Here is a 24,664-nt window from a genome sequence, read left to right as displayed (position 1 = left end):
CTTCCCATCGCAATAGCATCAAATGTAAAGACTCAGGAACTTGACCCGGCAGGTGCCAGCTCTTGGGAATACAAATGTTCAGCTGTAGGAAATATCTCTTTTCCAGTGGTGCTGTGGAAGCAATTAGGTATAGAATAATGGATGGGCTGCAGTAAGACAGGAGGGACTGAGTACACAGAGATGCTTCATGGTGAGATCATAAACCACAAGAGCGGAGCGTGGATGGGCTGGTGATGTCAGCTGAAACCTGTGGTGGAATTCATCTCCTTGCAGAGGGCTTGTCTTTGACTGTTGTTGTTGTTGCTGTTTTTAATGTTTCCCAAAGTTAGAGGGCCAATTGTGGGTGACTGCAGCAGCATTAAAGTCAGAAACGCTGCTGTGTTTCAGTTTTAGGTGAACTTCTGGTTTCTGTTTCCACTGTCACAAAGTATCTCACATTCACAAAGCTTTTCTTCCTTTCCGAAGGCTGCAAGCAGACTGTTAGGATTGGGAAAGGGTTGTTCCCTATTGCCAGAGATGATAAGCCCAACTGCTGGAACATCATCACAGCCTTTACTTTGGAGCACCCATTACCACACTTTGCATGTTACATACCTATCTGTACTTTAAAAGTACTTAAAAGGGCCCCAAAAGAAAGATGGGGACAGACATTTTAGCAGGGCCTGTTACAACAGGACAAGGGATGATAGTTTCTAACTAAAGGAGGGGAGATTCAGGCTGTACATGAGGAAGACATTTTCTACTATGAGGGTGATGAGAGCCTGTCCCAGGTTGGGCAGAGAGGTGGTGGCTGAACCATCCCTGGAGACATCCCAGGCCAGGCTGGACGGGGCTCTGAGCAACCTGAGCTGGTGCAGATGTCTCTGCTCATGGCAGGGGGGGCACTGGGGGAGCTGAGAAGGTCCCTTCCAACCCAAACTATTCTTTGATTCTATAGTCCTATGATTCTATGTGCAGATGCAGTTGTAGAAAAATGGGGAGCCTAAGACAGGCAACGCTCGTTTTGTGTTTGCAAGCAACAGAACGATCATGCATGAAAATATTCCACCTGCTGCATTGTAGAGTCAGACTGAAATGGGAAATCATAAGCACAGATCAGAAGGTATCAAATTCATACAGGATCATCTCTTCTTCTCTGTGTTTGTGAAGGACTCAGGTGTTGCTAATGCAAGGGCTATTTCCCTTGAGTTTTGTGCAGCAACACCTTTCCTCTGGAAAGCATCTGGGGCTTCTCTGTGCCCACACGCAACCCCTGCTGCCTCGGAAAGAGGAGGTCTGCTCTTCCTCCACAGCTGCCTCTCCCCACAGGGGCTTCCCCACCATGATCTCATGGAGCTCTAATGGTAATTATCATGGTCTCGTGGCTCACTGCTGTCTGCCTTGAGACGAACCAACTGTACGGCTTTTGATGCCTGTTGCAGTGCAAGGCGCGTGTTTTCATGCACACACTCCTGTTCTACCTGCAGTTTGCACCCTGCAGACAAGTGTGAGCTGAATTCTGATCCCATTTCTCAGAGGTAAATAAGTGCAAAAGTAGGTAAGAGTACTGGAATGCAATTAAATTCCTTAGTGTTGCATGCAACAGCCTTTGCACATGTATTTAATGTCTCATTACAAACTAAAAAAAAAAAAAGAAAAAAGCAGTAAAAAGTGTTGAAAAGCAGTTTTCCCACACCCTTTTCATTCTCCTCAGTTAATGGCTTAGTAGTGGTCCTTCCTAGAAAACTATTTTTCAAGTTAATTTTTCTTCCTTTTTTTTTTTTTTTAATCTTTAAGTTTTCATTTCATCTTGAAAAACAGACATAACTTCCGTTATTCCCACAGCTCCACTCCCAGACTTTCTCTCCAGCCTGGCACAAATGTTCAGTGATGGTGAGCCATGCAGTTTCTTGAGCTACCCTCTTTTTGTTTTTCCTTTAAAAAAAACAAAACCAAAAGCAAACCAAACAGTCTGCACTCAGCACCTTGCAAGGCTGAAAAACTCTTCTGCATTTAGAGAAGCAGCACGGAAATAACAAGGTGTTTTGGGATCAGTTTGCCTTTTCTTTTTTTTTTTTTCCTTTTTTTTTTTTTCTTCTGCTTTTGCAGGGTCAGGAGCTTTAGAAACGAGTTTGCATCAAAAACACGGGCAGACCTGCAACTTCGCTATGCTTAGTAACATCTTTCCTTGCTCGTCTGCTTGTGCTGCTGTATAAAAAAATTAAGGTGATTCAGAAAATTAAGGAAAACTTCAGCCCAGCAGCAGAGTTGTCAGGCTTTTAAGAATCTGGGGGGGTTTTCTCCAGCACGATTCAGGACATGAGAATCTCCCTTTGCCTTCTCTGGCTGGAAGTTCCTCAGTGGGAAGCTCTTTGCTGGAGCATGGTGCCTCCTTGCCAGGGGAGCAGCACATGAGCTGATCTCTCTGAACAGGTTAAATAAACAGAACTGTGTTCGGATTAATCGTCACTGGTTCTGGTGCTCTCCATTACTGATCTGTCTGGGAGTCTGGCCAAGGAGCAGATGCAAGAAACAGCATCATCACCTCCCTCCTCATCCTCATTGTGTTTGGCTTTATCCTTCTTCTCCCCACACCCTTTTTTTGGTTTTTGTTTTTGGTTTTTTTTTCCCTATTTTTTTTCCGCTTTGGCTGAGCAAATAGGCCAGATGGCAGTGAGGGGAACAGACAACAAGTGAGCCATGGCATATGGGCAGCCTGTTTAATTTTGACTCCTATTGGGAAGTAGCTTGCAGAGAGATAAGTTATAAAAGCAGAAGAGGAGGAGGAGTGTGCATTGGACAGGAGGGGCAGGAGGAAGAAGAGCAGCCTAGTCAAGGGAATCTGGGGTGCAGGAGACTGAAGTCCTGGCTGCATTCCTGGCACAAAGCAGTAAATTAGTTGTTTCCATGTCAGTTTCTGTAGGAAGTCTTGTCGGCTGCACATGGGAAGGAAAGATGGAGATGTCTGTCCTCAAAAGACGAGGAAAAGGAGGAGTTGTCTCTGATTTCCAGCTCTCCCACCCTCCCCCAGGCAAGCTCCAGTCAGCCTTAGAAGCTGTGATGTGGAGACATTTGCCCAGCTGCAGAATGGGAATCATGTTGCCCAAGATGGTTCTTATCTGTGCATATGATTGTGTATGTTTTGTTCATACCTTATAATGGGTATCAATGTAAGATCATCCGCTATGCACTTTGAAGAAAAAGGCATGACGGTTTAAGTTGCATTACAAAACTAAGTAAACAGTTGACACAAAATAAAATGAAAGGCAGCTTAATAATAATGTAGTTTACAGCTATTCTCCTTTCCCCTTCACTTTTGACATTCATTTTTCTCTCTTCTGTTTTGCTTTTTGCATTCAATACATTGGCTATCGACTTCTTGCTATCTATTCATATCATTCATGCATTTCGGATTTTGCTGACTGAGACCAAAGTGTGTCTTGCCTTGAATTTGTCTCAGTGGTTTAGGGACAAAATTAGAGTTAATTGCACTAAATTATATATGTATGAGGCTTCCTGGCTTCATTTTGATGAACTGAGACTTTTGGACACAGGGGTTGGAAGGAGTAGGTAGCTGTACTTTTCTTAGTTTTTTATAAATGTGTTGAATTTGCCTCAGAACTTCATTGAAATGTAGATAAAAACACCTACACAATTTAGGAACTTTAGAAGCTTTGTTCCCATTGATGCTCACGGAGATTTAGGGTTCCTTGGTACACGTTTCCATCTCCAAAACTGTCCCCCTCCACTCCGGAGGTGTCTTTAAAAATCTTCCATTTTAGCCAACAACTTCCATTTTCTTTTTTTCTTTTTTTTCTATTTGCTCCTCTTTGATGGGAAGGAGCATGGAATGCCAATACAACCATCACCCCTGTGGACCATTTGGAGTTCTGTCAATATTATCAGCATCCTGACTGGTGATGGGTGACTCCGGCTTGACATGCCCATGGATGGGATTCAGCTGTGAGCTCCACACTTGTGCTTGACAGGATGGGAAAACACTACAAACCAATTATCTCTGGGAATCTCAAGCTCCGTTGGCAGGATACAGATGATCCTGGACTGTGGTTGTGCTCTACACCTGCACAAATAATTTTATATATGACATTAATTCTGAAGAGAAGTTTTTATTCACCAGAGAGTCTGCAGAGAAATAACTACGCATCACTGGCTTGGTGGAGCAGAATTTTAACTTCCAGCTCAGGCATTCCTTCACTGGTTAGATTTAACATGATATAGAAACACAAACTTGTGATTTATTGGTGAAATATTTAAGATGGATTGTTAAATTATTCAGATAGCAGAGTTTAAAGCAGGCAAGCAGGAAAAAACAAACAAACAACACACGCACACACCAAAAAAACCCCAAACAAACAGGAAAAGCCCACAAAACACAGCTCATCCAAACAAGAACTTGGTTTTCATGAATTTGAAAAACTTACATTTGAACTTGCTAGATATCCAAAACAAAAAGTGCTATTTCAGGAAGAGGAAAAACTTATTTTAAAAGAAAACATTTCAACCTTATTATCTTCCCAACAAACTTAACCTTGAATCTCTCTCCACCTGATCCCAGCAGACTGTTTTATCTGCAGTGCTAGAAATTGTTGCAGCCCGTCATTGTTTCTTACCTCTTATCTACCACATCTTTGGGCAATCACCCAACCTCAGTGCAATTTTCCTCTTTCTATGAATGATAATTGAGAGGCTTTTTGTCTTAGTGTTGATGAACCACGCAGCAGTCTCTCCAGTCTTCCTGCCTGATGTTTGAATATCATCTCATCTTGTCTGGCACATGGAGTTGATCTTCCATCCTACCCTGTGCTAGAGAAAAAGTCTGTTGATCTTGCTATACCTGTGATTGCCCAGTTGCCCTCTGATATCTGGATAATGTGCTTGAAATATAAAACTAGAGCTGTCTTCTCAGAGAGGAGAAAGGGATCATGCTTATGGTCTCTGAGTACTCCTAAGTTGTGGCAATAGTAGTGTAGATTCAGTGAATTAAAGGTTGAGTAAAGCGTAAGGGGTTTTTTTGTGGAACCCTAGTGCTGAATTCCAGAACATATACTGTGTTGAAATTGCTGAATCCAAAGGAAGATTTATCACTGTTTTCAGTTTCTTTGTACCTAAGTTTCTCTGAATTCGAGAGGTTACTAGTTGCTACAGCCATATCTGATCTGAATGTAAGATCAGTGTGACTTTAAAAGCAAGGGTGATTAGACTTTGATATGTCTTCAGTGGAAACACATCGGAGGTCTGCATTAAAATCTGTTCACAGCTTTGAAAAATTAATCCCTTTCTCTTAATCTACCCCACTTTCAGCACAAAGAATAAGCATTTTTCAAGGCTGACCTCCTCAAGAAAATGTTCTGTCTTGGGTGGTGCAGCTGAGGAGAAAACTTACGAAGTCTGATTCTATCAAATACATGGCAGCTGAAAATAAGGTCCTTAGGGCAGGCAAATACAACAGTACTTTTGCAAATAGTATTTATCGCAGTGGGTTTTTCTTTTCTTTTTTTTTTTTTTTTTTTGGTGTGTGTGTGTCTATATTCTACTTCTCCACCTGCCTTCAAAGGGAAGCTGAGAAAAAGGATTTGCTTGGCCTTTTTGTTGCTATAGGGGGAAGGATGCCATTTGTGTGCAGTGCTACAAGACAGATACTGCAGGTAAAACTACCTCAGAGGGGACAATCCTGCCTGAGGGTGGTGTGGGGGGGCAACTCCTGGGACCAAAGCACTTTTTTTCTCTTTCTCCTCTTTGTGGGTTGTCTGTGCTGTGAGACCAGGTCCTTTATGGCATGTAGGAGCGGGCAAGATTTTATGGAGCAATCAACTCCAGTGGTGGCAGCAACGGCAATCACAGAATGCTTCAGGCTTTTGTAATAGATCTTGTGTGTGTGTGAGCTGAAAATATGGCCAGGAGTGAAGGGGATGTGAGACACCGGGCTTTTTTTTTTTTTTTTTTCCCTAGGAAAGAGCCTGTCTGAGTTCTTTTATGCTTTTCAGGCTCAGAGCTGAGGGAGAGCTTGCGTTTGTGTGAAGGCATACGCGCGTCTGTGCCCATACAGCCGCTCAAGTGGGAAAAAACCCCGTTTGCGGTTCACACAGGAGGAATTTCTGATGGAGACAACAGTGCTAAGCAGAAAGGCACATCCTGATCTCTAGCAAGTGAGGGGCACGCTCGCGCGCACATGCACACACACACATACTCTCCGGGCGCTCTGCACAATACGTGCAAAGCGCTGCCCTTTAATGAACGTAACCTATGGCGGCTGGGATGCAGCCGGCCAGACCTCGCCATTAATAAACTGGGAACATTCTTCTCCTTTTTAGTCCCTTTCAATGCCAAGCCCTGTGGTTTGATCTCCCTTGAATGCTGCTCCCCCTCATTTGGGGCTCCAATTCTGAGAAGATTTGGCGCATTGTTTGAGGTCGCAGGATGTCGGATTGATTTCGAAGCTTTTGTATTGACTCCGGGCTCCTGAATGAAGCTGTCATGTGTGTCTGTGGTTGGCTAGCAGGCTGTCCGGCTGCAAGCTGTGCCTTCCTTTGTTGTTTAGGCCTCATTGAGCTGAGGGAAGAGGCTCATTTCAGGGTGATTTACCACCACCCAAACACCAGCTGTCTGTTGTACTGCTGCTTGCCTCCACCTTGGATTCAGTTCTCATTTCCCTTCGTTTCCCCCCTTCTCCTCTCCCACTCTACCACTGCAGGAACTTGGGCACCAGTTCTTCAAGACGCATGGATCACCCTGACAGAACAGTGTAATAAACATAAACACTGAATATGTTGTTCTTTCCAAAGTCATTTATTCCCCTGTGGGGTTATTTTTTTAGGGTTCACTGTTGCAGCGTTATACGCATTTTCTTTTTTGTGAAAAACAGAGCTATGACTCTAAGGGAAAAAAAGAAATAATAAAAACACTATGTTCCTTTTGGCTTGTTACTAAGTAGCCCATAGTGAAAAACAGTAACAATTTTATTTAAAAATAACTATTAAGCGCAGTGTCAGGACAGCAGTCTGAACTGCACAGCCTGCCTGGTGCAGTCTGTCAGGCTGCAAATGTGTTCTTTGGTCCTGGAAACATTGGGATATTTGGATAGATGGAGAAGGAGTCACAGAAGGATAGCATCACCTCCCTACACGCTTGTCGTTCCTGAGCAGGCACGATCGCTGTTTTTAGGTGGGTATCATGCTGGAGAGGTATTTTGATGGCATAAGACAGGAGAGGAAGAAAAGGGAAGAGACTGAAGGGCTGCTCAGCTCAGCTTCACAAAGAAAAGTACTTCTGCCTCGAGAGCCAGGCCGCTTCAGCAGCTGAAACGCTGATAAAAGCCTTGGAAAGGCCACGCTAGAAGCTGTGCTCTTCGCCAGGTTGCCATGGGCCAAGGCTCAGTTATCTTGCATCACCTCACGTTTCCATCTGTTAGCAGGGGACAATTTGAGGGTATTGCAAGGCAGGAGAGATAGAGCATGAACAGCTGACAGCCAGGTGTGGCCAGTGAGACCTTTCAGGGGCCAAGTGGTGACGGGTTGTGCCAGCTCCTTGGGGTGAGCCTACAGCTAGTATTTTTGATGGCTGTTGCTCAAAACCGAGGAAGGCTGATGGGAACCAAGTGGGCCAGAGCCCAGCTGGATCTGCCAGCAGCTGCAAGGTGCATGGCATGGTGCTGCAAAGCTAAGCCCATGTCTCGAGCTGATCCTTCCAGATGCAGACTGGGGAGAGTAGCAGGAAGACAGGATCCCCCAGTCAATCCCAGCCAGCTCCTCTGGAGCACAGAGCCTGGCAGCTCCATGGAGGCCCACCAATGCCATGTGCCTCATGTTCAACTGCTTTAAACAGGGCTGGCAGCCCCACGAGGGACTGCCATGGCCTCTGGGGCTGCCATGGTGATTTGTTTGTCCCCGCGCCTCCCCCGCCAGGAGCCGTTGGTGTGAAGCGAGTTGTGACCGGCCCTCATTTGACTTCTGGGTGACGCAGTTTGATGTTTCTTGACCGCAGGCTGTTAAAACTGGCAACTGATCAGCTCCTGTCACCCATGCAGCAGAGATAATTAACCCCGTTACTATTGCTATTATTATTTTTCTTCTTTTTCTGCTAACTTTGGCCAACTGCTGGATCCTGTGGTGCAAAGAGGAGGGTGAGGCAAGCGATACTCCCTGGAAGAGGTGGGATAATGGCATATATGTGCTTCAACCTTCGGTTCTTGCCGAGGAGCCTTCCTACTCTTTGCTTTGGGAAAGGGATGTCTGATGATGGGTGGGAGCCAGCTGAAGGCAAAACGAGCTCCTCCATCAGACATCTTTGTGCCCACCTGCTTCTAAACCAGAGCATCACATCAACAACAGGCAGCATAGGATCGTTCAGTAGCAATACATCTGTGAGCTTTCAAGATCACTGTGCTCCTCCCCAATCCTGTTATTAAAATGCCACAAATTGTGGGAATGATGCCCCATAAATTAAGACTGAACATCTGTAGTACTCAGTGAGATGAGGCTCCTTTCTTTGCGGTGTTCTCCTCTCCCTCTTCTGCAAGCATCATGAGCTGCTGGACAGAGAAGGGAGGGATGTATAAGGAGGCAACAACCACAGCAGGATAGCCCCTGTGAGGTGTTTTAATTTCTTAACAAAATCCTTGAGCACTAGAAACTGTAAAATATCATACGGATAAACAAACAAAAACCCACTGACCTTGAGCACCCTGGAGGGCTCTGTTTCAGATCGCTGAATAAAAGCTGAAGTTGCATATGCATGTTTAATGTAACACAAGGCGTGTGCTGTGGAAAAGCATGCTTTCTTCTAATCTGGTTCCAGACAGAAGCATCCAAACAGAAGCCCCTTTCCCTATCCCCACTGAACTGCTTCATGTATGCGAGGAAACCCCTGAATGACAAGGCCTCCATCTGCTCTTGAACAGAGTTGCGACTGGCTGCAAATGTTGTCCATATGCTTTTTTTTATTTTGCCTTTCAACTTAGCTGCCTAACGTTAGACACCTATCCCCAAATTAAGCATCTGCTCATAATAAGCTTTCCTAAAAAAAAGATGCTGGTTGTACCTAATTCAAGCTAAGCGCATTAGGAGTGGTGCATCTGTGATTGGAAAGGAGATGAGATTGTTAATTCAGTGCCTTGCTTTTGTTTGCTTTTTTTAGGGAATGGAAGAGCCCCTGCATTCTTGTACTGTCAGGGAAAAAGAAAAAAAACTACCAAGTTTTGGGTTCATATTCCCCCTCTGCTCTTGATTTTCCAGGTGATTATGGGCAATGCCTTGCAATTTCTCTCTGTTAAATAAAGCTGGTGATAATCTAGAAAGATTAGGATATCAAGAGAAGACTTGTCCCTCTTATTTTCTGTAGGAGCTCATTGTAGTCCTGGCACAAGAAATCTGTACCAAGAGTGAAGGGTCCCATTGAGGAGGTGCCACCAGCCACCTTGGCTGGCCACAAAAAATGTCCATTCCCTGCACTGCACCAGCCTGGGATGTCATGGCTAGACATGAAGAAGAAATTTTTGACACTGAGGGTGGTGAGAGCCTGTCTCAGGTTGGGCAGAGAGGTGGTGGATGAACCATCCCTGGAGACATCCCAGGCCAGGCTGGACGGGGCTCTGAGCAACCTGAGCTGGTGCAGATGTCCCTGCTCATGGCAAGGGTGACACTGGGTGAGCTTTGGAGATCCCTGCCAACCCAAACTGTTCTATGATTCTATGGTTCTATACTTCCAGCCAGACGGGAGAACATGGCCATGATTTGCTATGAGTCTGGGTTGCATGACAGTGTATCCTTCAAGCCAGAGAAGGTTCTAAACATGGGAGTTTTTCCTTGGTTTGTGGTGTAAGAAGTGCTGGAGTATCTTTTTCAACATAATGACTTCACAGTGGATACTGGGACAGGTTGACCATCAGCAAGTAATGTACGGATCCAGTTTTCTAAACATGTATATATGTTGGTGCTATAGGCAACTTAAGGTATACTGGCTGTCCACCAGCTGCCTGTTAGGAAATGAGTGAGTGTCCTTTTGTATCTCTAACTTGTCTCATATACCGTGGGGTGTCTAGAAAATCTTCTTTGGTAAGACACATCCTTGTGCCTCAGTTTCCTATTTCTAACATAATTTAATACAATAGCTTTAAATGTCAGTTTAATCGCTTCTTTCTGAAGGGTGTTTATTTGAATTCGAGAGATTGCAAAGTAATTGTTGAAGGATTGTAGTAATAGATCAAAAGCAAAATAGCTTTGATAGATGGGTGTCACAGGCAGTGAATGCCACTTGGAAGTAGTCCCCCGAAAACCTCAAAGTTTGGTAGGTTGCAATCAGCAGTCCAAACACATTGGGCATTTTGATTAGGTATCAGGTGTAGGTACAGCCTTTTCAGTGTCTTCTTTTTTTTTTTTTTTTTTTTTTTTTTTTCTCAGCATCTCTTTTGGAAGGAGGTAAAAAGACAATTTTTGCACATTATCTGACCTTGCTGGGATTCAGAAGATGCTGGGGCCACCAAGTAAGAGACCTCACCACACCTGGCAGGTTGCAGGCTCACCTGAGGTGACCAGAAGTTTATCTGCCTGTTTGTAATTCTTGCTACCAAGAGTCATCTCTCTGTTGTGCCCTGACATTGAGCAATGGTTACAATTCCTTTTAATCGTGCCCTTTCTATTCGTCATCATTTAGGGCAGAGTGCTTCCACTTAGCTAAACTCATTAACTGCTTTAATGTTACAGTCTTTTTTTCCATATAAATTCATCCAGCTGAAATATCGTGGCTATTCACGTCTGCATACAAGCAGATTCTCCCTCTGTTGCCCAGCAGATGCTGAGAATGTTTATTTTTCAGCTGCAGAGGGCAAAAGTCTGAAAAATGACAGCGTCTTTGTCTATGTGTGTCTATGGGAAAGCAAGTGATGGTGCTGGGTTTGTGGGGACTCAATTAGTTGTGTTACTGTTTGAGCTCAAGGAGTATTTTCACCAAATCTGGACCAGACCTTTCCTACCATGGTGATTTATCATGATGTCCAGGTCTGATAAGCTCCAAAAATGCTTTGGTGAAGATCCAAAGTGACTCAAATAATCCCCAGAAAATAACCAGGTTAACATGAGGAACCTTGCTGCTAGGATCATGTTCAGTCAACTTGGTGAGTTGTCAAAGAAAAGGGGGTGTTTGAGCTCAGCATATTTCCCAAACTGTTGTCTGTAGGCAAAAGGAAGGAGAGGGGACACAGTTTCTTTGGAAATCTCCTTTGGCCCTACTGTGTTATCATTGCCACAGGATCTCTGTGAGCAAACTGCAGTGTTAGGTGAGGGTGGACTCTTGAATTCTTGGCAAGGACTTGCCAGTGGTTACATGGACGAGTCATCCAAATGTGGACAACTCACACCTGTAGACTTTATTTCACCCAATCTAGCCATACTAGGAGAAAGTAATAACTATCATGGCAATGGTGAGCAGAAATGCTGGTATATGAGCTTTACCTCAGGTCACTCCAGTTTGGTAATTGTGCTTCCTGAGTGTGGTAGACTTGTTGCTGTTCATGTACGTGTATGAAAACTTTTGGTTAAAATAACCTGTTTCTTTTCAGCTTGGCTTGCCCTTATTTCCACTGTGGTTTTCGGCACACCTTGCTTTCCTTCTGCCCCTGCCTATGTGACATCCCTGATGCTGTGATGTTTGGCTTTTGGGGCAGTCTCTTTGGCAGTTTGGGAGCTACTCCTCTGTGGAAGGATATCTCCCAGCAATGCGGGATGAGTCCACAGGTTTCACTAATGTCCTTTCTTCCCCTGCTTCTCATCATAAATACAAGCCACTTGGTCTTCAGTGGTTCAGATTGTGCTGACGTTTTTCTTGCCTTATCTCTTGCAGGGAAAAGTCATTGGAGATGCAAAACTGCTCATGAGTTGTGGTTGCAGAAAAGGGAAAAATGCTCAAGTGAAAGACTCAGATCAGGTCAGTCAATATGTACCTTAAATGGTGGAAATAAAAGAATGTGTTAACATCTGATTCATTTGAACTGTGCTATTGCATATCAGTGTCCCTGGACAAACAAAGTCTTTGGTATGAGTGACAGTGATACAACATTAATGTTTTCGTATTTGTTATTTATAGAAAAACTCTCAAGCAAGATCAGAGATTCATTGCACTACGAGCTGTTAATGCCTTAGCCTGATATATCCCCATCTGGTTTATTTATTCATGAATTCTGTTTCTTTATAAATGTCCACCCCAGGCAACGCCTTTCTTAAAGAATATTGCACTTCTTTGCTGGCTAAATGGATGCAACCTTTGGTCTCATACTGTAGCTGCCTGGATGGGTGATAGTTACAGAGAAACAAGTGATTCTTTGCATGCTTTTGTTCTGAAGTGACACCACCACAAGAACATTCTTTATTGAGGTTCCTCGTGATAGACATGTAAAAACTTGTTCACAATCTATGTCCAGGTTTCAATATTCATTACTTGGAATAAATGTCTCCTTATTCTAAAATTGGTGAAATTGATGTCAGTGGGACCACTTGTGGGTTCAGTAATTGCAAGCAAGGTGGACTGCACTCTGAACAACAGACAACTGGTGGTCTCTTCCTACCTCCTACCATTTTGCACTTATTCAGGCCAGACAATTTTGACCCTGTCTAAATTTTCTGTTATTATGGCCTTCTGGCTTTGTAGCTAAATAGAAGTTCGAATTCAGAGATCATTTATTCCAAAGGTGAAATAAAATTTGATTTGGGCAGAAACATTTTATAGTGAGCCATTCAATGTTAAATATGGCAGAGTGAAACAGTTGTTCTAAAATATCAAATAACTTTGCTCCCTAATGCACCTTGTGAAAAACATGTGACCAGGTACAGACCTGAAGCAGATTCAAACAGTGTCCATGAAGCCCCAGGAACTCCTGATAATTTACTAATGGGGAAAGAGATCAGTTCTCAAGAGGAAAAATGCTTTTGATTTGCAACATGTGTGTTCATCAACCCTAATTAATAACAATGTCTATGAGCCCTTGTTTTGTTAATGTCTGAGAAGATCTGAGAGCAGATTTATCTATCCTTCAGTGGGCTTTGTTGTGAGGAAGATGGGTCACACTTATAAATGCTTTGTAGGAATGAGTCTTTGATTTTTTTTAATTAGTATTTTCAAAATAACGAATTTGTTGTCATAAGCCATACTATCAGTTCACCATTGAGACAAGGATTCATATTATTTTATTTAAAGAATAGCTGCAGATTCTCTCAAATACAAGCTTAATTTTCTCATGCTGATGTCCTAACACACCAGGAGAAAATTAATTTAGGAAGGAAACACTTTTACCAATTTTACTCTTTTGTATGTTGATGTACTCTGGTTGAATCAATCTTGATTTATCACAGGAGCAGAGCAGGGTCAGACCACTTGTAGCAGAGATTAAAAATGAAATGGGAACATCTTGATTGCAGAGGGATTTTACAAAACACCATCTCTAACAAACCCTGAGTGTTGGACCTAAGCCTCATTGATGGCAATAGTTTAATCATAATGTAAGAAACAGTTTTCTGGAAGGGAAAAAATATCCCATTCTCTTAAATGTTTTCTAGGACTGTGAGAAATTATTCTTTGCTTTTTTGTTACTTTCCGAAGTCTGATTTTAATGTCTAGTGATGTGATGATTGTCCCAGTAATTCTTTTTTTTGCTGGATCAGCATAAATTATCAGGCAAGTGCTTCTCCACAGGCTGTAACACTCTTTCGTTGTGCCTCTGGCAGGGTCCTGTCAGTATTTCAGGGGACAGGAGGTGGATGGGGAGAAAACTAGCTCAGGAGGGTGGATGGCAGCATGGAACATTTGTCTGCGAATGCAGGACCTCAGCTTGGCTTATAAATTATCGCCTGGGCCTTGTATGACTCCTATGGTGACATTGGCTGGGAAAGGCAAACACTTGCCGACGATTGTAGGCTAATCCTCAGGACACTAATTGCCAGAAAACCAAGGAAGCATTATTTTAGGAACAGCTTTTTTCACTTTGTGAAGGGGAAAAACACTGCACTTGATTTAGTTTTGTTTGCCAAGATTTACCCTCTCCTCCTGTGCCCTGTCTCAGAATTTTAAGTTTTTCCTTTGTTATTGTTGTTGAGGCTTTTATGTATTTTTTTGTACCGTTAACTATTTAAAGGTTTGGGACTAACCAGCTACTTTTTGGCTGATTTTTTGTGAATTATTATTTCAAGTCAATTTGGAAACTTGTAAAAAGTCTTGGACACACTGCCCCATCAGTGAAAATCTCCAGCTGAATGAAGTCATGACCCCATTGCTGAGGATTTCATTTACTAGCATTTCTCTAGCATGCTTCTAGAAGAGAAAGCACCTTAACATCCTTGACCTGAGATCTACTTCCCCAAGTCTGGCATCCAAAGTCACATATCTGCATGGTATTTTCCATGGTGCGAGCCACCAGGGTGTAAAACCTGGCCCCATCACTGTCAAGGGTAAAAGCACAAAGAGGCTCACAAAGAGGGCTGAGATTTCACAACAGTCACAAGGATCCCAACCTTCATGCTGGATTTGCACCAGAACAGGAGAGGCACCAGTGGTCTATTTTGTGTGGCCTCTCAGTCCAAATTAAACTCTGCAAGATGAGCTGGAAGGCTAAGCAGCACAATATAAATCCTACAAAATCTTTGAAAACCTCAAAGGAAATACACCTGAGCACATTGAAGAACTAGACTCCCATCCTCCATGAATGGTCTTGATGAAGCTTTGGGTTGCTGAAGTAGTATGACTGAGAGGAGTCCCAAAATATGGTCACCTCTTGCCAGAAAAACCCTCATGTCCTTGACTGCCATTGGCACCATTGCCAGTTGTTTGTGTGCTTTGTGGGAGTGAAATTCATCTGTGCTCCAAGGCCCAGAACCCAGTCTCTGTACCACAAGCATCCTACTGTAATTGTAAGATTCATATATGCTCTTCAGAGTGGTTATTAGCTTCCCAGTAATTTATACCTCCCCATAAATTATCTTACTGTTGCTTAATATTTGAGGTGCGTTGTTGCATAAGAATGGCAATCCTGGTCTAGGATTTCCTTGTGGTAAGTAGTATATTAACACATAGCAGGAAAGAGGGTTCCCAGGGAGTGATTTCATTTGTGTACTTTCTGATGAAAGTAAAATGTCATTTAAAAACAAGGGAAAAATATGTGGGTGGACAAATAATGTGCATGTATGCATCAGGTTGAGAACCAGAAGTAGTAGAGCACTCCATATTCTCAGCACATGCATCTCTGCCTTCTCAGGGTTTAGTTTTATTTGTTTTCCACTGCTTCTCCCAAAAGGTAGGCAGCTCGTCAATGTTTAACTGCTCTTACCCTTTGATTTTTTTTTTCTTTTTTCTCTTTGCTTAGCTTTTCTGGTGGCTCATGTGAGCTCAGGAGTTACTGAGAAGTCTGATCCTCCTGTCCTGTTTGTTTTTGGTTTTAATATGGCAAATGTATGCCTCCTCTGGAAACGGTATCCATGCTGCAGAGTAATTATTTAGTGAATGGTGGATCCAGTTCATGTTGGCAAGGATCAGATTAATCATTATTAATCATGACCCCTCCGACAGTAACCTCATCCCTTGCTTAAGTGCTGCTCTTTATTAAGAAGTAATAGCTATTAGGGGATGGCTGGGCCACTGCTCTTGTTGCACCGGCACAGGGCTCAGGACTTCTGGCAGGAGGCAGAAGAACTTGGTTCAGAATTAAAAATAGACGCACATGGTTCACGTTCCAGAAATGAAATAGGCAGCTTCCCCTGCGGGCTACTTCAGCCTCTTCTGAATGTCCTCCTTTCCCCTGCAGTCTCCTGAGAGTTTGCCTCTTTCCAAAGCTTGAGTGCAGTGTTGGGGATGAAATAATCTCTCTGATGCTTTGTTATTTGTCTGTTTGATTTTCTCTTTTAAACTTAGGTAGATCCCAGTATAACCTAATGCACACACAGTCATTGCAAGGAAAAGGTTTTAGGGTCTAATCTAGTGGCTGCAGCAGATTTCAGCAGCTGTTAAGACTGCAAATGGGCTGAGCTCTCTGGGACTCTGATTGTCCCAAGCAGACCCCAAACCAACCATCTTTTTGAGGATTTCTGCATTCCATGAAGAAACACTGTGCTGTGTCAGTGCAGCAGTGTATGTCTTACGCACGAAGTTGTGAGGAGTCCAGCTTCTCCCTCCAGGTCTGGAATGGGGATCGCAATCTTGTTTATCTATCTGTCTATCTGTCTGTCTGTCTGTCTGTCTATCTATCTATCTATCTACCTATCTATCTATCTATCTCCTTACCACTTGTGTCACTGGAGGTCTGCTGAGAGTAGACAGTACTTTAATTTACAATTTTCTGGTTTTCCTAGCACTACAAATTCTTTCAAAGTATGTGGGGCAGTACGATCAATGGATGCCATCATTATTTCGACAAAAGCACAATGACTTAAGTACTAGATTGAAACTAATCTCTCCAAACCCCTCACCCCCAAAGCTCCACCTTAAGTACTTTCAAAAATGTTTTCATTGACTGTATGGAAATCCAGGACAAAACCCTTTAGAAGAGAGCAAGGGAAATAAAAATGTCTTTTGTCTCCATCTAGCTCTTCGATACCTGGAGGGAAGCAGTAGAAACTTGGAGCAAACCTGCCACACTCTTTTGATCTCTGCCAAAGTTGTTGTGGGAGTAACATTGTTTAACGGTTGGAGGAATTTATTGAAGAATAAAAGTACCAGCAAAGACAAAGAGACCAATACAAATTATCTGGTAAACTGCTGTCAGATTTTACGTGCTCAGGGCTACTGGCAATTTCCCGTCTTAAAAAACAGGGGGGGAGTTAGGACGGGAGGGAAGGAGGGTAAAAAGTGTATAAATAAACCCACCTCTTTAAATAGCTAACTGGCCTGGCCTGAACTGTATCAGAGCTAAGTTCCTTTGGTAGCCGGTGCTGTAATATCTGATGAGGTCATAGCAGAGGGCTGAGACCAGGTTTCAGAGAATCTACCTTTGCTTTTCTGGCTCTCCCTTGCATTCTCCCACCTGTCAGCAAGAAATGCACCAAAGCACGAAATGAGGGAGTGCAAAGGCTTCTGTACTCCATCTGAGCAAGTTTGGGTCATACCCCTATGGTTAAAGTTTGTCTCCACCAAAAGAAATAAGAGTAATAAAAATAAATGAAAGCATTGGCTAACTTGGAAATATATGAGTGGAAGAAAGCAGGAGGGGATGACTGGGAGAGTGAAGGTACGCGGTCCACCATCTCCTGCTCCCAGTTTATGGCGGAGTTTGAATATCTGCTTGAAAAATCACTGGGTTCTGCACAAGTTATAAAAAGCTAAAACAAAAAGTATAACACAAAAGGAGACAATGTTAAATGTGTGAGATGTCTAGGTAGTAAAGCATCCTTAAAAACATATTGTTCTTGGAATAAAGCAGGCGAGATGATCATACAAGGAGCATCAGACTGTAGGAAACTGTCCTAGATCATCCGGTCCTTTGAGGTCTCAGGGAACTGTTACATACATAATAGCACCACTGATAATTACATCACTTTTGGCACTGGTATCTATTAAAAGCAAACCTTTTAGCTCTGTCATTATCCTCATCCCACCAATTAATCTTTTGTTTTTCAAAATACTCACTCATATACTTCTGCATCTTGTTCCTGCTGCCATATCAGAATATTTTCTTGTCCCATAATATGAGTGTTGGTCTCAGCAAGGTGGACAACCTGTGTTTTTCCATTCACTCACCACAATTATCTTGCTGCTGGTGGTGCTATAGCGGGAAAACCTTTCCACTTGGTGAAACAAGATGTTGTAGAAAATCTAATAGCAGAAAACTTTTTTAAAAGCTGGAAATCTCTTCCTCTCAATGGAATCTGACTGGAGACAAAAGGTATTTAAATGAGAAACTCACCAGCTGCCTTTTCTCTGGACCTCCAAGTTTCATACAGTAGTTGTGCTTTGGTAATTACTGAGTCTAGTGCTGAGAATTTGTGTTGCTGGTATCTGAGAAAGTTGTTTGGTTTCATTCGTTTGTTGTGTGGAATTGAAGCAGTTGTGAAACAGGAGTTGGATGGATAAGTGCCCATTTTTTAGATTTATCTAAGTGTTGGAGGGATGATGTTATGAAAGAAACTTCCTAAACCTGAGTCTCTGAACAAAAGAGATTGAGGTTATGGGTGTCCCTAGCAAGTTCAGCTGTATTAGGTTTGTGTTGCAGTGGGCTACACCTCCCTTCATACAATACTAAGCTGACATTTCTAATGACCTTTTATAATCACCTATTTCCTTTTCTCACTCATTTTATGAATAGTCTTGTACTCACTTCAAGAGTTTCCCACCTTGTGGTCTCCTCTTAGAGTTCATATTAATTTCAAAATGGGTTTGGCTTCCTGTAAAGTGTAGCACAGTGTAGACTGAAGTTCAATAGAACCCTTCCTTTCTACAGGAAATGGGGGACCAAAAAACTTGTAGTTCCCTCTTTTGCAGGAAAGGCTTCAGAAATGATAGTCAGCAATCTTTTTTTTCTTTTTCTTTTGGTTCAGTTCTGAATGTGTGTTTTAACATGGTGCCCTGCCTCAGTTTGAGATGTAAAACTTAGGTTCCTGACCTTTCCTAGTGAGTGATGATCCCATGGCACTTTCCCTCCTGAGTTGGAGCATATGCGTCCTGGCGATGATGTTTTGTCCAGGCTCTCATTCAGGATATGTATTCTGCCAACTTGACTTGACCCTGCACCCTCAGTAGGACACATTATTCTTCACTTCCTGCCCTAAATTGCTATGTACTACCACCTTGCATTGATGGGTCCTTTGTTCCACCTTGGAGTGTTAGATTCATTTTGGTGGTGGATGAAGGGAAGCTGTACAGTTTTGAAAAGCAATTTGGGAACCCTCTGAATGAAAAGTGCTTCACACATGAAAAAAATTAGTGTTATCAATTGTCATCATCGGCCTCAAATCCTGAATTTGAAAGGGTCATTTATACTCCTCAAAGGCAAACACGCAGCAGTGTGCTAAAAGAGAACTAAAGCAGCCAAAGAAAATGCTGTCTCATGTCATTTCAGGCTCTGCAATCCCAGGGAGCATTGATAACTATTTTGTTGTTTTCACTGATCTCTCTACATGGGCAGAGAGGGAAAGAATCAAAAGAGAGAAGCTGCACTACTGAGCAACTCCAAGAGGTCCATGCCCTCCATGTTAGCACCTTACCTGCTGTGAGGAGACTCAGCCAGGGCAGGGACTACATGCAGATGAATGAGGAAAATGCATCGGTGAATATTTAGCCTTGCCCATTTGATTATGACATTGTAAGGGCCAGCTTTTCCCATCATCCTCTGGCATTTGGGCTGCATTTGCTGTCTTTCCCACTCTATCTTGTTCCCATTTCCTCTTAGCAGATGTCAATGTGTGAAGACACCATGGCAGGGTCACTATCAGTTAACCACCTTTTAGATGACACATGCCACGTGGATCCAGATCCCATCTACACTGAGGTTCCTGCAAACTCAGAGCTGCTGAGAGCTGTCAGGTGCAAGGAAAGTGCAAAGGCTTTATAGAGGGTGGCAGATGGAGAGAAGGACCCACTCATTGATTGGAGTGTTCTGCTTGCAGCTTTGTGGAGCACTTCACACCTATCACGGCATGGGTGCAGAATGCTACCCAAGGAGAATGGTGCCAGTTTGCACCCTCCTTCTACTCACATTGTACCAGAGTCAATGTCAAAGACAAGATGAAATTCAGGTCTTAAATCTCAGCAGGTCATCTGTCTGGAATTGTACCCCATATGGTTGTTCTGCATTTAACAAATATTCAGTCGTGATATTGGTTATTCACGGAAAATTTATTCAGTTGAATTTTCCAGCAGCTCAGGTGATGACTCTTCTTGATTTTCTCATGGGAGCCTGTTCTGATGATGGGTTGACCATGCTGATAGGAACATTTTTGTGTTGCTCTATCCAAACAGGCTTTTGCTCTCTATATCCTTTTACTCTTCATTGTATCCCACTTTGTGAGTTTCTTGTTCATGTATACTAGTCTTGTTTGGTGAGAAAGAGTAGCAGCCAAAGATACATGTGTACCTTGACTTTAAAGTTTCCTTGTATAGGTCAAAATCAGCTTTTTAAACATTACCTCCTGGAAACCACTCAGAAAGCTCTGTCAAATAAAACTGTAACCAAAGTGGTTTTTGTAGAATAAAAAAAAATCCCTTGTGAAGGGGAGAAGTCATTCAAGGTATAGTTTGAAAGTCTGTAACAGGTGGAAGAAATAGTCCAGTGTCTACCGAGTCAGCTCACACTTCAGAGATACTGGTTCAGTCCCTCAGTTTGCCACAGGTTTCCTACGCAAGCAAAAGTGTGATTTTATTCCCTTAGCTCTCTTTACAAAACAATGGAAACAGTACAGATATGCTTCATGTTAAGGACTGGTGAGTACTTGCATATTTGCGTGGTGTAGGCCTTACCTGAGGTAGGTTAACACCAGCTTGAAATATAGCATGGCTCCTTCTAGCATCCCAAGAGAGAGATGTTTTATTTTTTATTTTACTTTATTTTTTTTAATGTTATACCTTACAAAGAACCAGACAAAAATCTCATCTAAAGCAGGAAAAAAATAAAAGAAAAAGCCATATTATTTGCTGCAGGACCAAATCCCCTCTGGAACTGGTTCCAGCGTGGAGAATATATTCACAGCTGGGTTATAAACCCTCAAAACCAGACAACATAGCCTTAACTAACACAACATTATTAAGGCACCGCTGTAATGGAACCATTCTACTATGGCTCATGAGCACATTTTAAGTGTCATCAATTTAGTCTACAACTGGAAGCTGTTAAGTGCAAAACCATTTTAGCAACTGCATCTTACATGTAGAAATGATTGAATAGTAATGGCTTTTTTTTGTTGTTGTTGAGAAAGAATATGGAGAGGAAAATGAAAAGCCACAGGACAACCTCATTGACCTTCTCAGGTAGCGAAGTTTGTTTTTGGAGTGTAGAAGGACCAGTCTAGCAGCTGAGTATTGGTGTAAGCGTCTGAGAAAAAGGCTCTCATTTTCCAATGCTGATCTGTTCTACAAACTTAGCCAAGTTATTTCACCTTAGTTTTCCTTCTTAGTCTTATCTCTTCAAGGATGTGAGTTATTAATATTTGACAGAGTAGTTATTTCACTCCTTTGTTGGAACAGGTTGGACTCTACATGTATGACATCAAGACTGAGCAAATAGGGAAAAGCTGTGAGGGATGAGGCCCCATGTTTTGTCCCATCGAGGATGCCCATCATGACTATTTTGGTAGTTGATGTCAAGCCCTTTAAAAAGACCTCAAAATGTTTTGCAACTGAGTGGGAAATGTGATTACCTTACCCTGAAGCTGGGGTCAGAAAAGATGATAAAATTAACTTTCCCAACATATGCCTTTCTCAATGCGCCCTGGGCTGCTTGTTCTTTTACCTTGTCACATTGTAGGCATGGGAAAACATGTGATGATGAGGTGGTGCAGAAGTTTCCATTTGGATATGAATACTTGTGTTGTCTATAGGTGTTACGGGCCAAGACTTGTGCAAGTGTTCTGAGGCTTCCTGAGTACCCATGTAAACAAGGAAGATAAGGAGATGCTAGCCACTTCTCATGAAATCTGTTCTCCGGTCTTGCAAGATTGGAGCCGTTGTAGGCCTGTTTTGCAGGGCATTCCTATGGTTTGACTTTAGATGACTGACTGACATGTTGTTGAGGCACCACTGACTGTGTTGGAAACAGGGGCTCTGAGTTGAACCGTGGCTATCTTCATAAGGAAGTCAATTGAAATATCTCTCTCAACATCCTCCCTAGAGGTCAGTGGTTGCACTTAGAAAATAAGGGAATGATTCCTGATGAATAACAGCCTGCAAAAGCTTTTATATTCTGTTTTTATCATTATCAAATCATGCTGAAGAGGCTGTAAGGTGAAGAAACTCTCAGACTTTGTTTTCAAGAAGCTTCTAGGGTGAAGACAGGGCATTTCAAAATCAATAGTGAAGCTTATATACCAAAGACCAAAAGGGAGAGTCATTATAAGCTGCTTTACTTCTCATGTCTAATTCCCCATATTCATAACTTAAGCCCTGTCATTTGGATTTATCCTCTGTGGTTTCCAGTGACACCAGGAAGAGTCCTCCTTTTTAATTCTGTGGCAAAAAAAAAAATAACAAAGCTGCAGGGTAGGATCATATCCCCACAGAAGTTTAGGCCTTAAATGTTTCATGTTAGGCACCAGATTTTGCTGTCTTCTCCCCCTCCTGTTTGTCCCCCTCCTCCCTCCTCTGCTGTTACACATCAATCATCCTCTTTCCTGGAGGCTAGGATACGAACAGTGTAGTTCCCAGAGAGAAAGGACACTGATGCAGCCGATCCTGCACATAACTATTGCTGTCTTTGGAGATGCCATCACTACAGTTAACAATAGGCTTTTGCTGATGGGACTGTTTCAGCTAGACTGGAGAAAGCAATAGGCATGGTAATCTAAGAACCCAGCTCTGCCATTGTTGGGTGATCTGTTGTATCTCCATCCACTTCTCCTACGTTAAGTGGTTTTCTAAACTTCCCTTTCCTTTATTACTTCTTGGTTTGTCTTATCTTGGCACTTACAGCATCATAAATAGTTTCCTCAGCAGCAATATTTTTAATTATGACCTGGAAATGAACCTTAGACCTGATTCAGCCAACCCAACTGAACTATTCGTAAGACATAAAGGATTGGTGTCGAATTAACTAATGACTTTAAAATAAAGAAGGCTTCCTGTATAGGCTTTTTGGAGAAAATACCACCAACTCAAATGCCATTCTGTTAAGTGGCCTTCAGAAGGGATTTTTGGGTTTGTTGTGGTTTTTTTGTTTTGTTTTGGTTTGGTTTTTTATTTTATTTGGAGGTCAGGAATGCATTTAGGGGAGGTGGTGTTACATTCAGAAAAATCCGACAACAGTACATTCAGGAGAAGCTGATAAACAAAAGGTAACTTCTGGCAAGTCCAAGCAGTGACAGCTTGTTCCAGCAGCACCATCTTCCTGCTCAGTGTTTATTGAACTGGACTTGAGGTCACATGGTGTTCTGCCGACAAGTTTGGGAATGAACTTTGGTGGTAACTCAGTACCTTCTCTCAACTGCTAAGCCCTTGTTAAACCCCACTATTACTTTTTCTAACTCCCCTCTGGACTTTGAATTACACTGTAGTGAACACAGCACACGTGAGTAAGAGCTTAAGGTCTTGCTCACTTGGGTGGTCCTATTAAAAAGACCAGGTTTGCTGCCTTGGCTGCAGAGCCATTCCAAACATTGCTGCTATTTTTCTTCCCCCAGGATTTCTCACCTACATTTTCTTTTTTTTTTCTTTTTTTTTTTTTTTCCATGCCCAAACTGTTAACATGCATTTTAACCAGTTAACTTTGGAACCAAAATATTAACTACATAGGAGGCAGCTTTTCTGAAGGTTCATAAAAAACGTATTGGAGCTGGCAATATAAAATGCTCCCATTTTGTAGCAGGCAAAAATCTATAAAGTGCTGAGTGAAAACTGAGAGGGACCCAACTTAAACCTTTGAAAAATCACTGCCAGTTCCAGTGCACTGTATTTATTTTGACTTGGAAGGCTCAGTCTGGTCCAGATGAGGTCATTTGGTGGGGAGCACACGTGTCTGCGCAGAGCTGGGAGGAAGGGAAGCCTCCAGGATGCTTCAGCTCCGAGGTGTTGGGCTGCCAGGCAGCAGCGGTGAGAGCAGGGCGGGCAGCCTGTCTGCATGTTGATCCTGGCATCAGAGCGTGACGCTGGGGTGGAGGTGTTGTAATGTTTAAGCTGATTTCTTTCAAGGCAGGAGGGACAGTGTAGCTTTTGTATCCCCAGCTGTTTGCTGGGTAGAGTACGTGGAGGTTAAGCTTGACATGCTCTAAGAATTTGGGGACGGAGGAATATATTTGGGTAGGGGTATCTGTCACTTCTCATTCAGATGACTTCATGCAGCAGAGGAGCTGTTATTTCATTTTCATGGCTCTGTCTTTCAGTTTGTCATCTTTAACCCTTGCACTTTCAGCACCTGATACCTGCTCAGCACCATTTTACTTTCTTCTCCCTTGACTCCTGTGTCTTCCCTTAAAGCTCCCCTCGTCAACAAGATGAATAGCTTGGCCATTTGTCTCTACGAAATTTCACTTTTCTCCCCTGGAGCTCCATCTCCACTGCGTGCTTCTCCATCCCAGCAGGTGGGAAAGACTCCTGTGCCCTCCCTAAAAGCCCTGTCCTCCCCGCTCTCTACCTACCTGCAGCAGCCTGTTTGCCAACGCTTGCATGCGGAAGCTGCCTCTATAAAAATAAACCATGCTGAAATCTGAGAGACAGAAACCACGCCAACCTCACACTTCATTATTGGTAATGGCAACCTATTTGATTTCCATTTGCAAACAGTAGCCTGCGTATGTTCCTCACCATGGAGCCGTTCTCTCTGTGCCATTTTCTGCGCAAATTCAGGTTCCTCCTGCCTGGTGCTTAGTCTGCTTTGCAGTTTGCTTGCTCTGAGCCACAGACACCCCTGCTTCACAACTAAAGTATGGAAAAAGCCTGTTAAGTCACTGACTTAATTACCTGGTTGCTCACCACCAACACAACATTGCCATCTGCAATGGGCCTGAGCCTCTTTTCCCACCTCTTTTATGTTTACAGGATTGTTTGCCTTGCAGCT

At 42.9% G+C, this 24,664-nt stretch overlaps 1 protein-coding gene across 2 annotated transcripts in view; it reads left to right on the top strand.

Annotated features, from left to right (window-relative positions):
* The window catches only part of SETBP1 (SET binding protein 1), a 264,875-nt gene that overhangs the window by 39,456 nt on the left and 200,755 nt on the right, over positions 1 to 24,664 (top strand). For both annotated transcript variants that reach the window (XM_065656408.1, XM_065656407.1), the window contains exon 3: positions 11,833 to 11,916. In XM_065656408.1, coding sequence (XP_065512480.1) covers positions 11,833 to 11,916 — 84 coding nt within the window. The remainder of the gene's footprint in view (positions 1 to 11,832; positions 11,917 to 24,664) is intronic.

The sequence above is a fragment of the Caloenas nicobarica genome, chromosome Z (assembly GCF_036013445.1).
Source record: "Caloenas nicobarica isolate bCalNic1 chromosome Z, bCalNic1.hap1, whole genome shotgun sequence".
NCBI lineage: Eukaryota > Metazoa > Chordata > Aves > Columbiformes > Columbidae > Caloenas > Caloenas nicobarica.
This window is presented reverse-complemented; position numbering and strand designations above follow the sequence as displayed.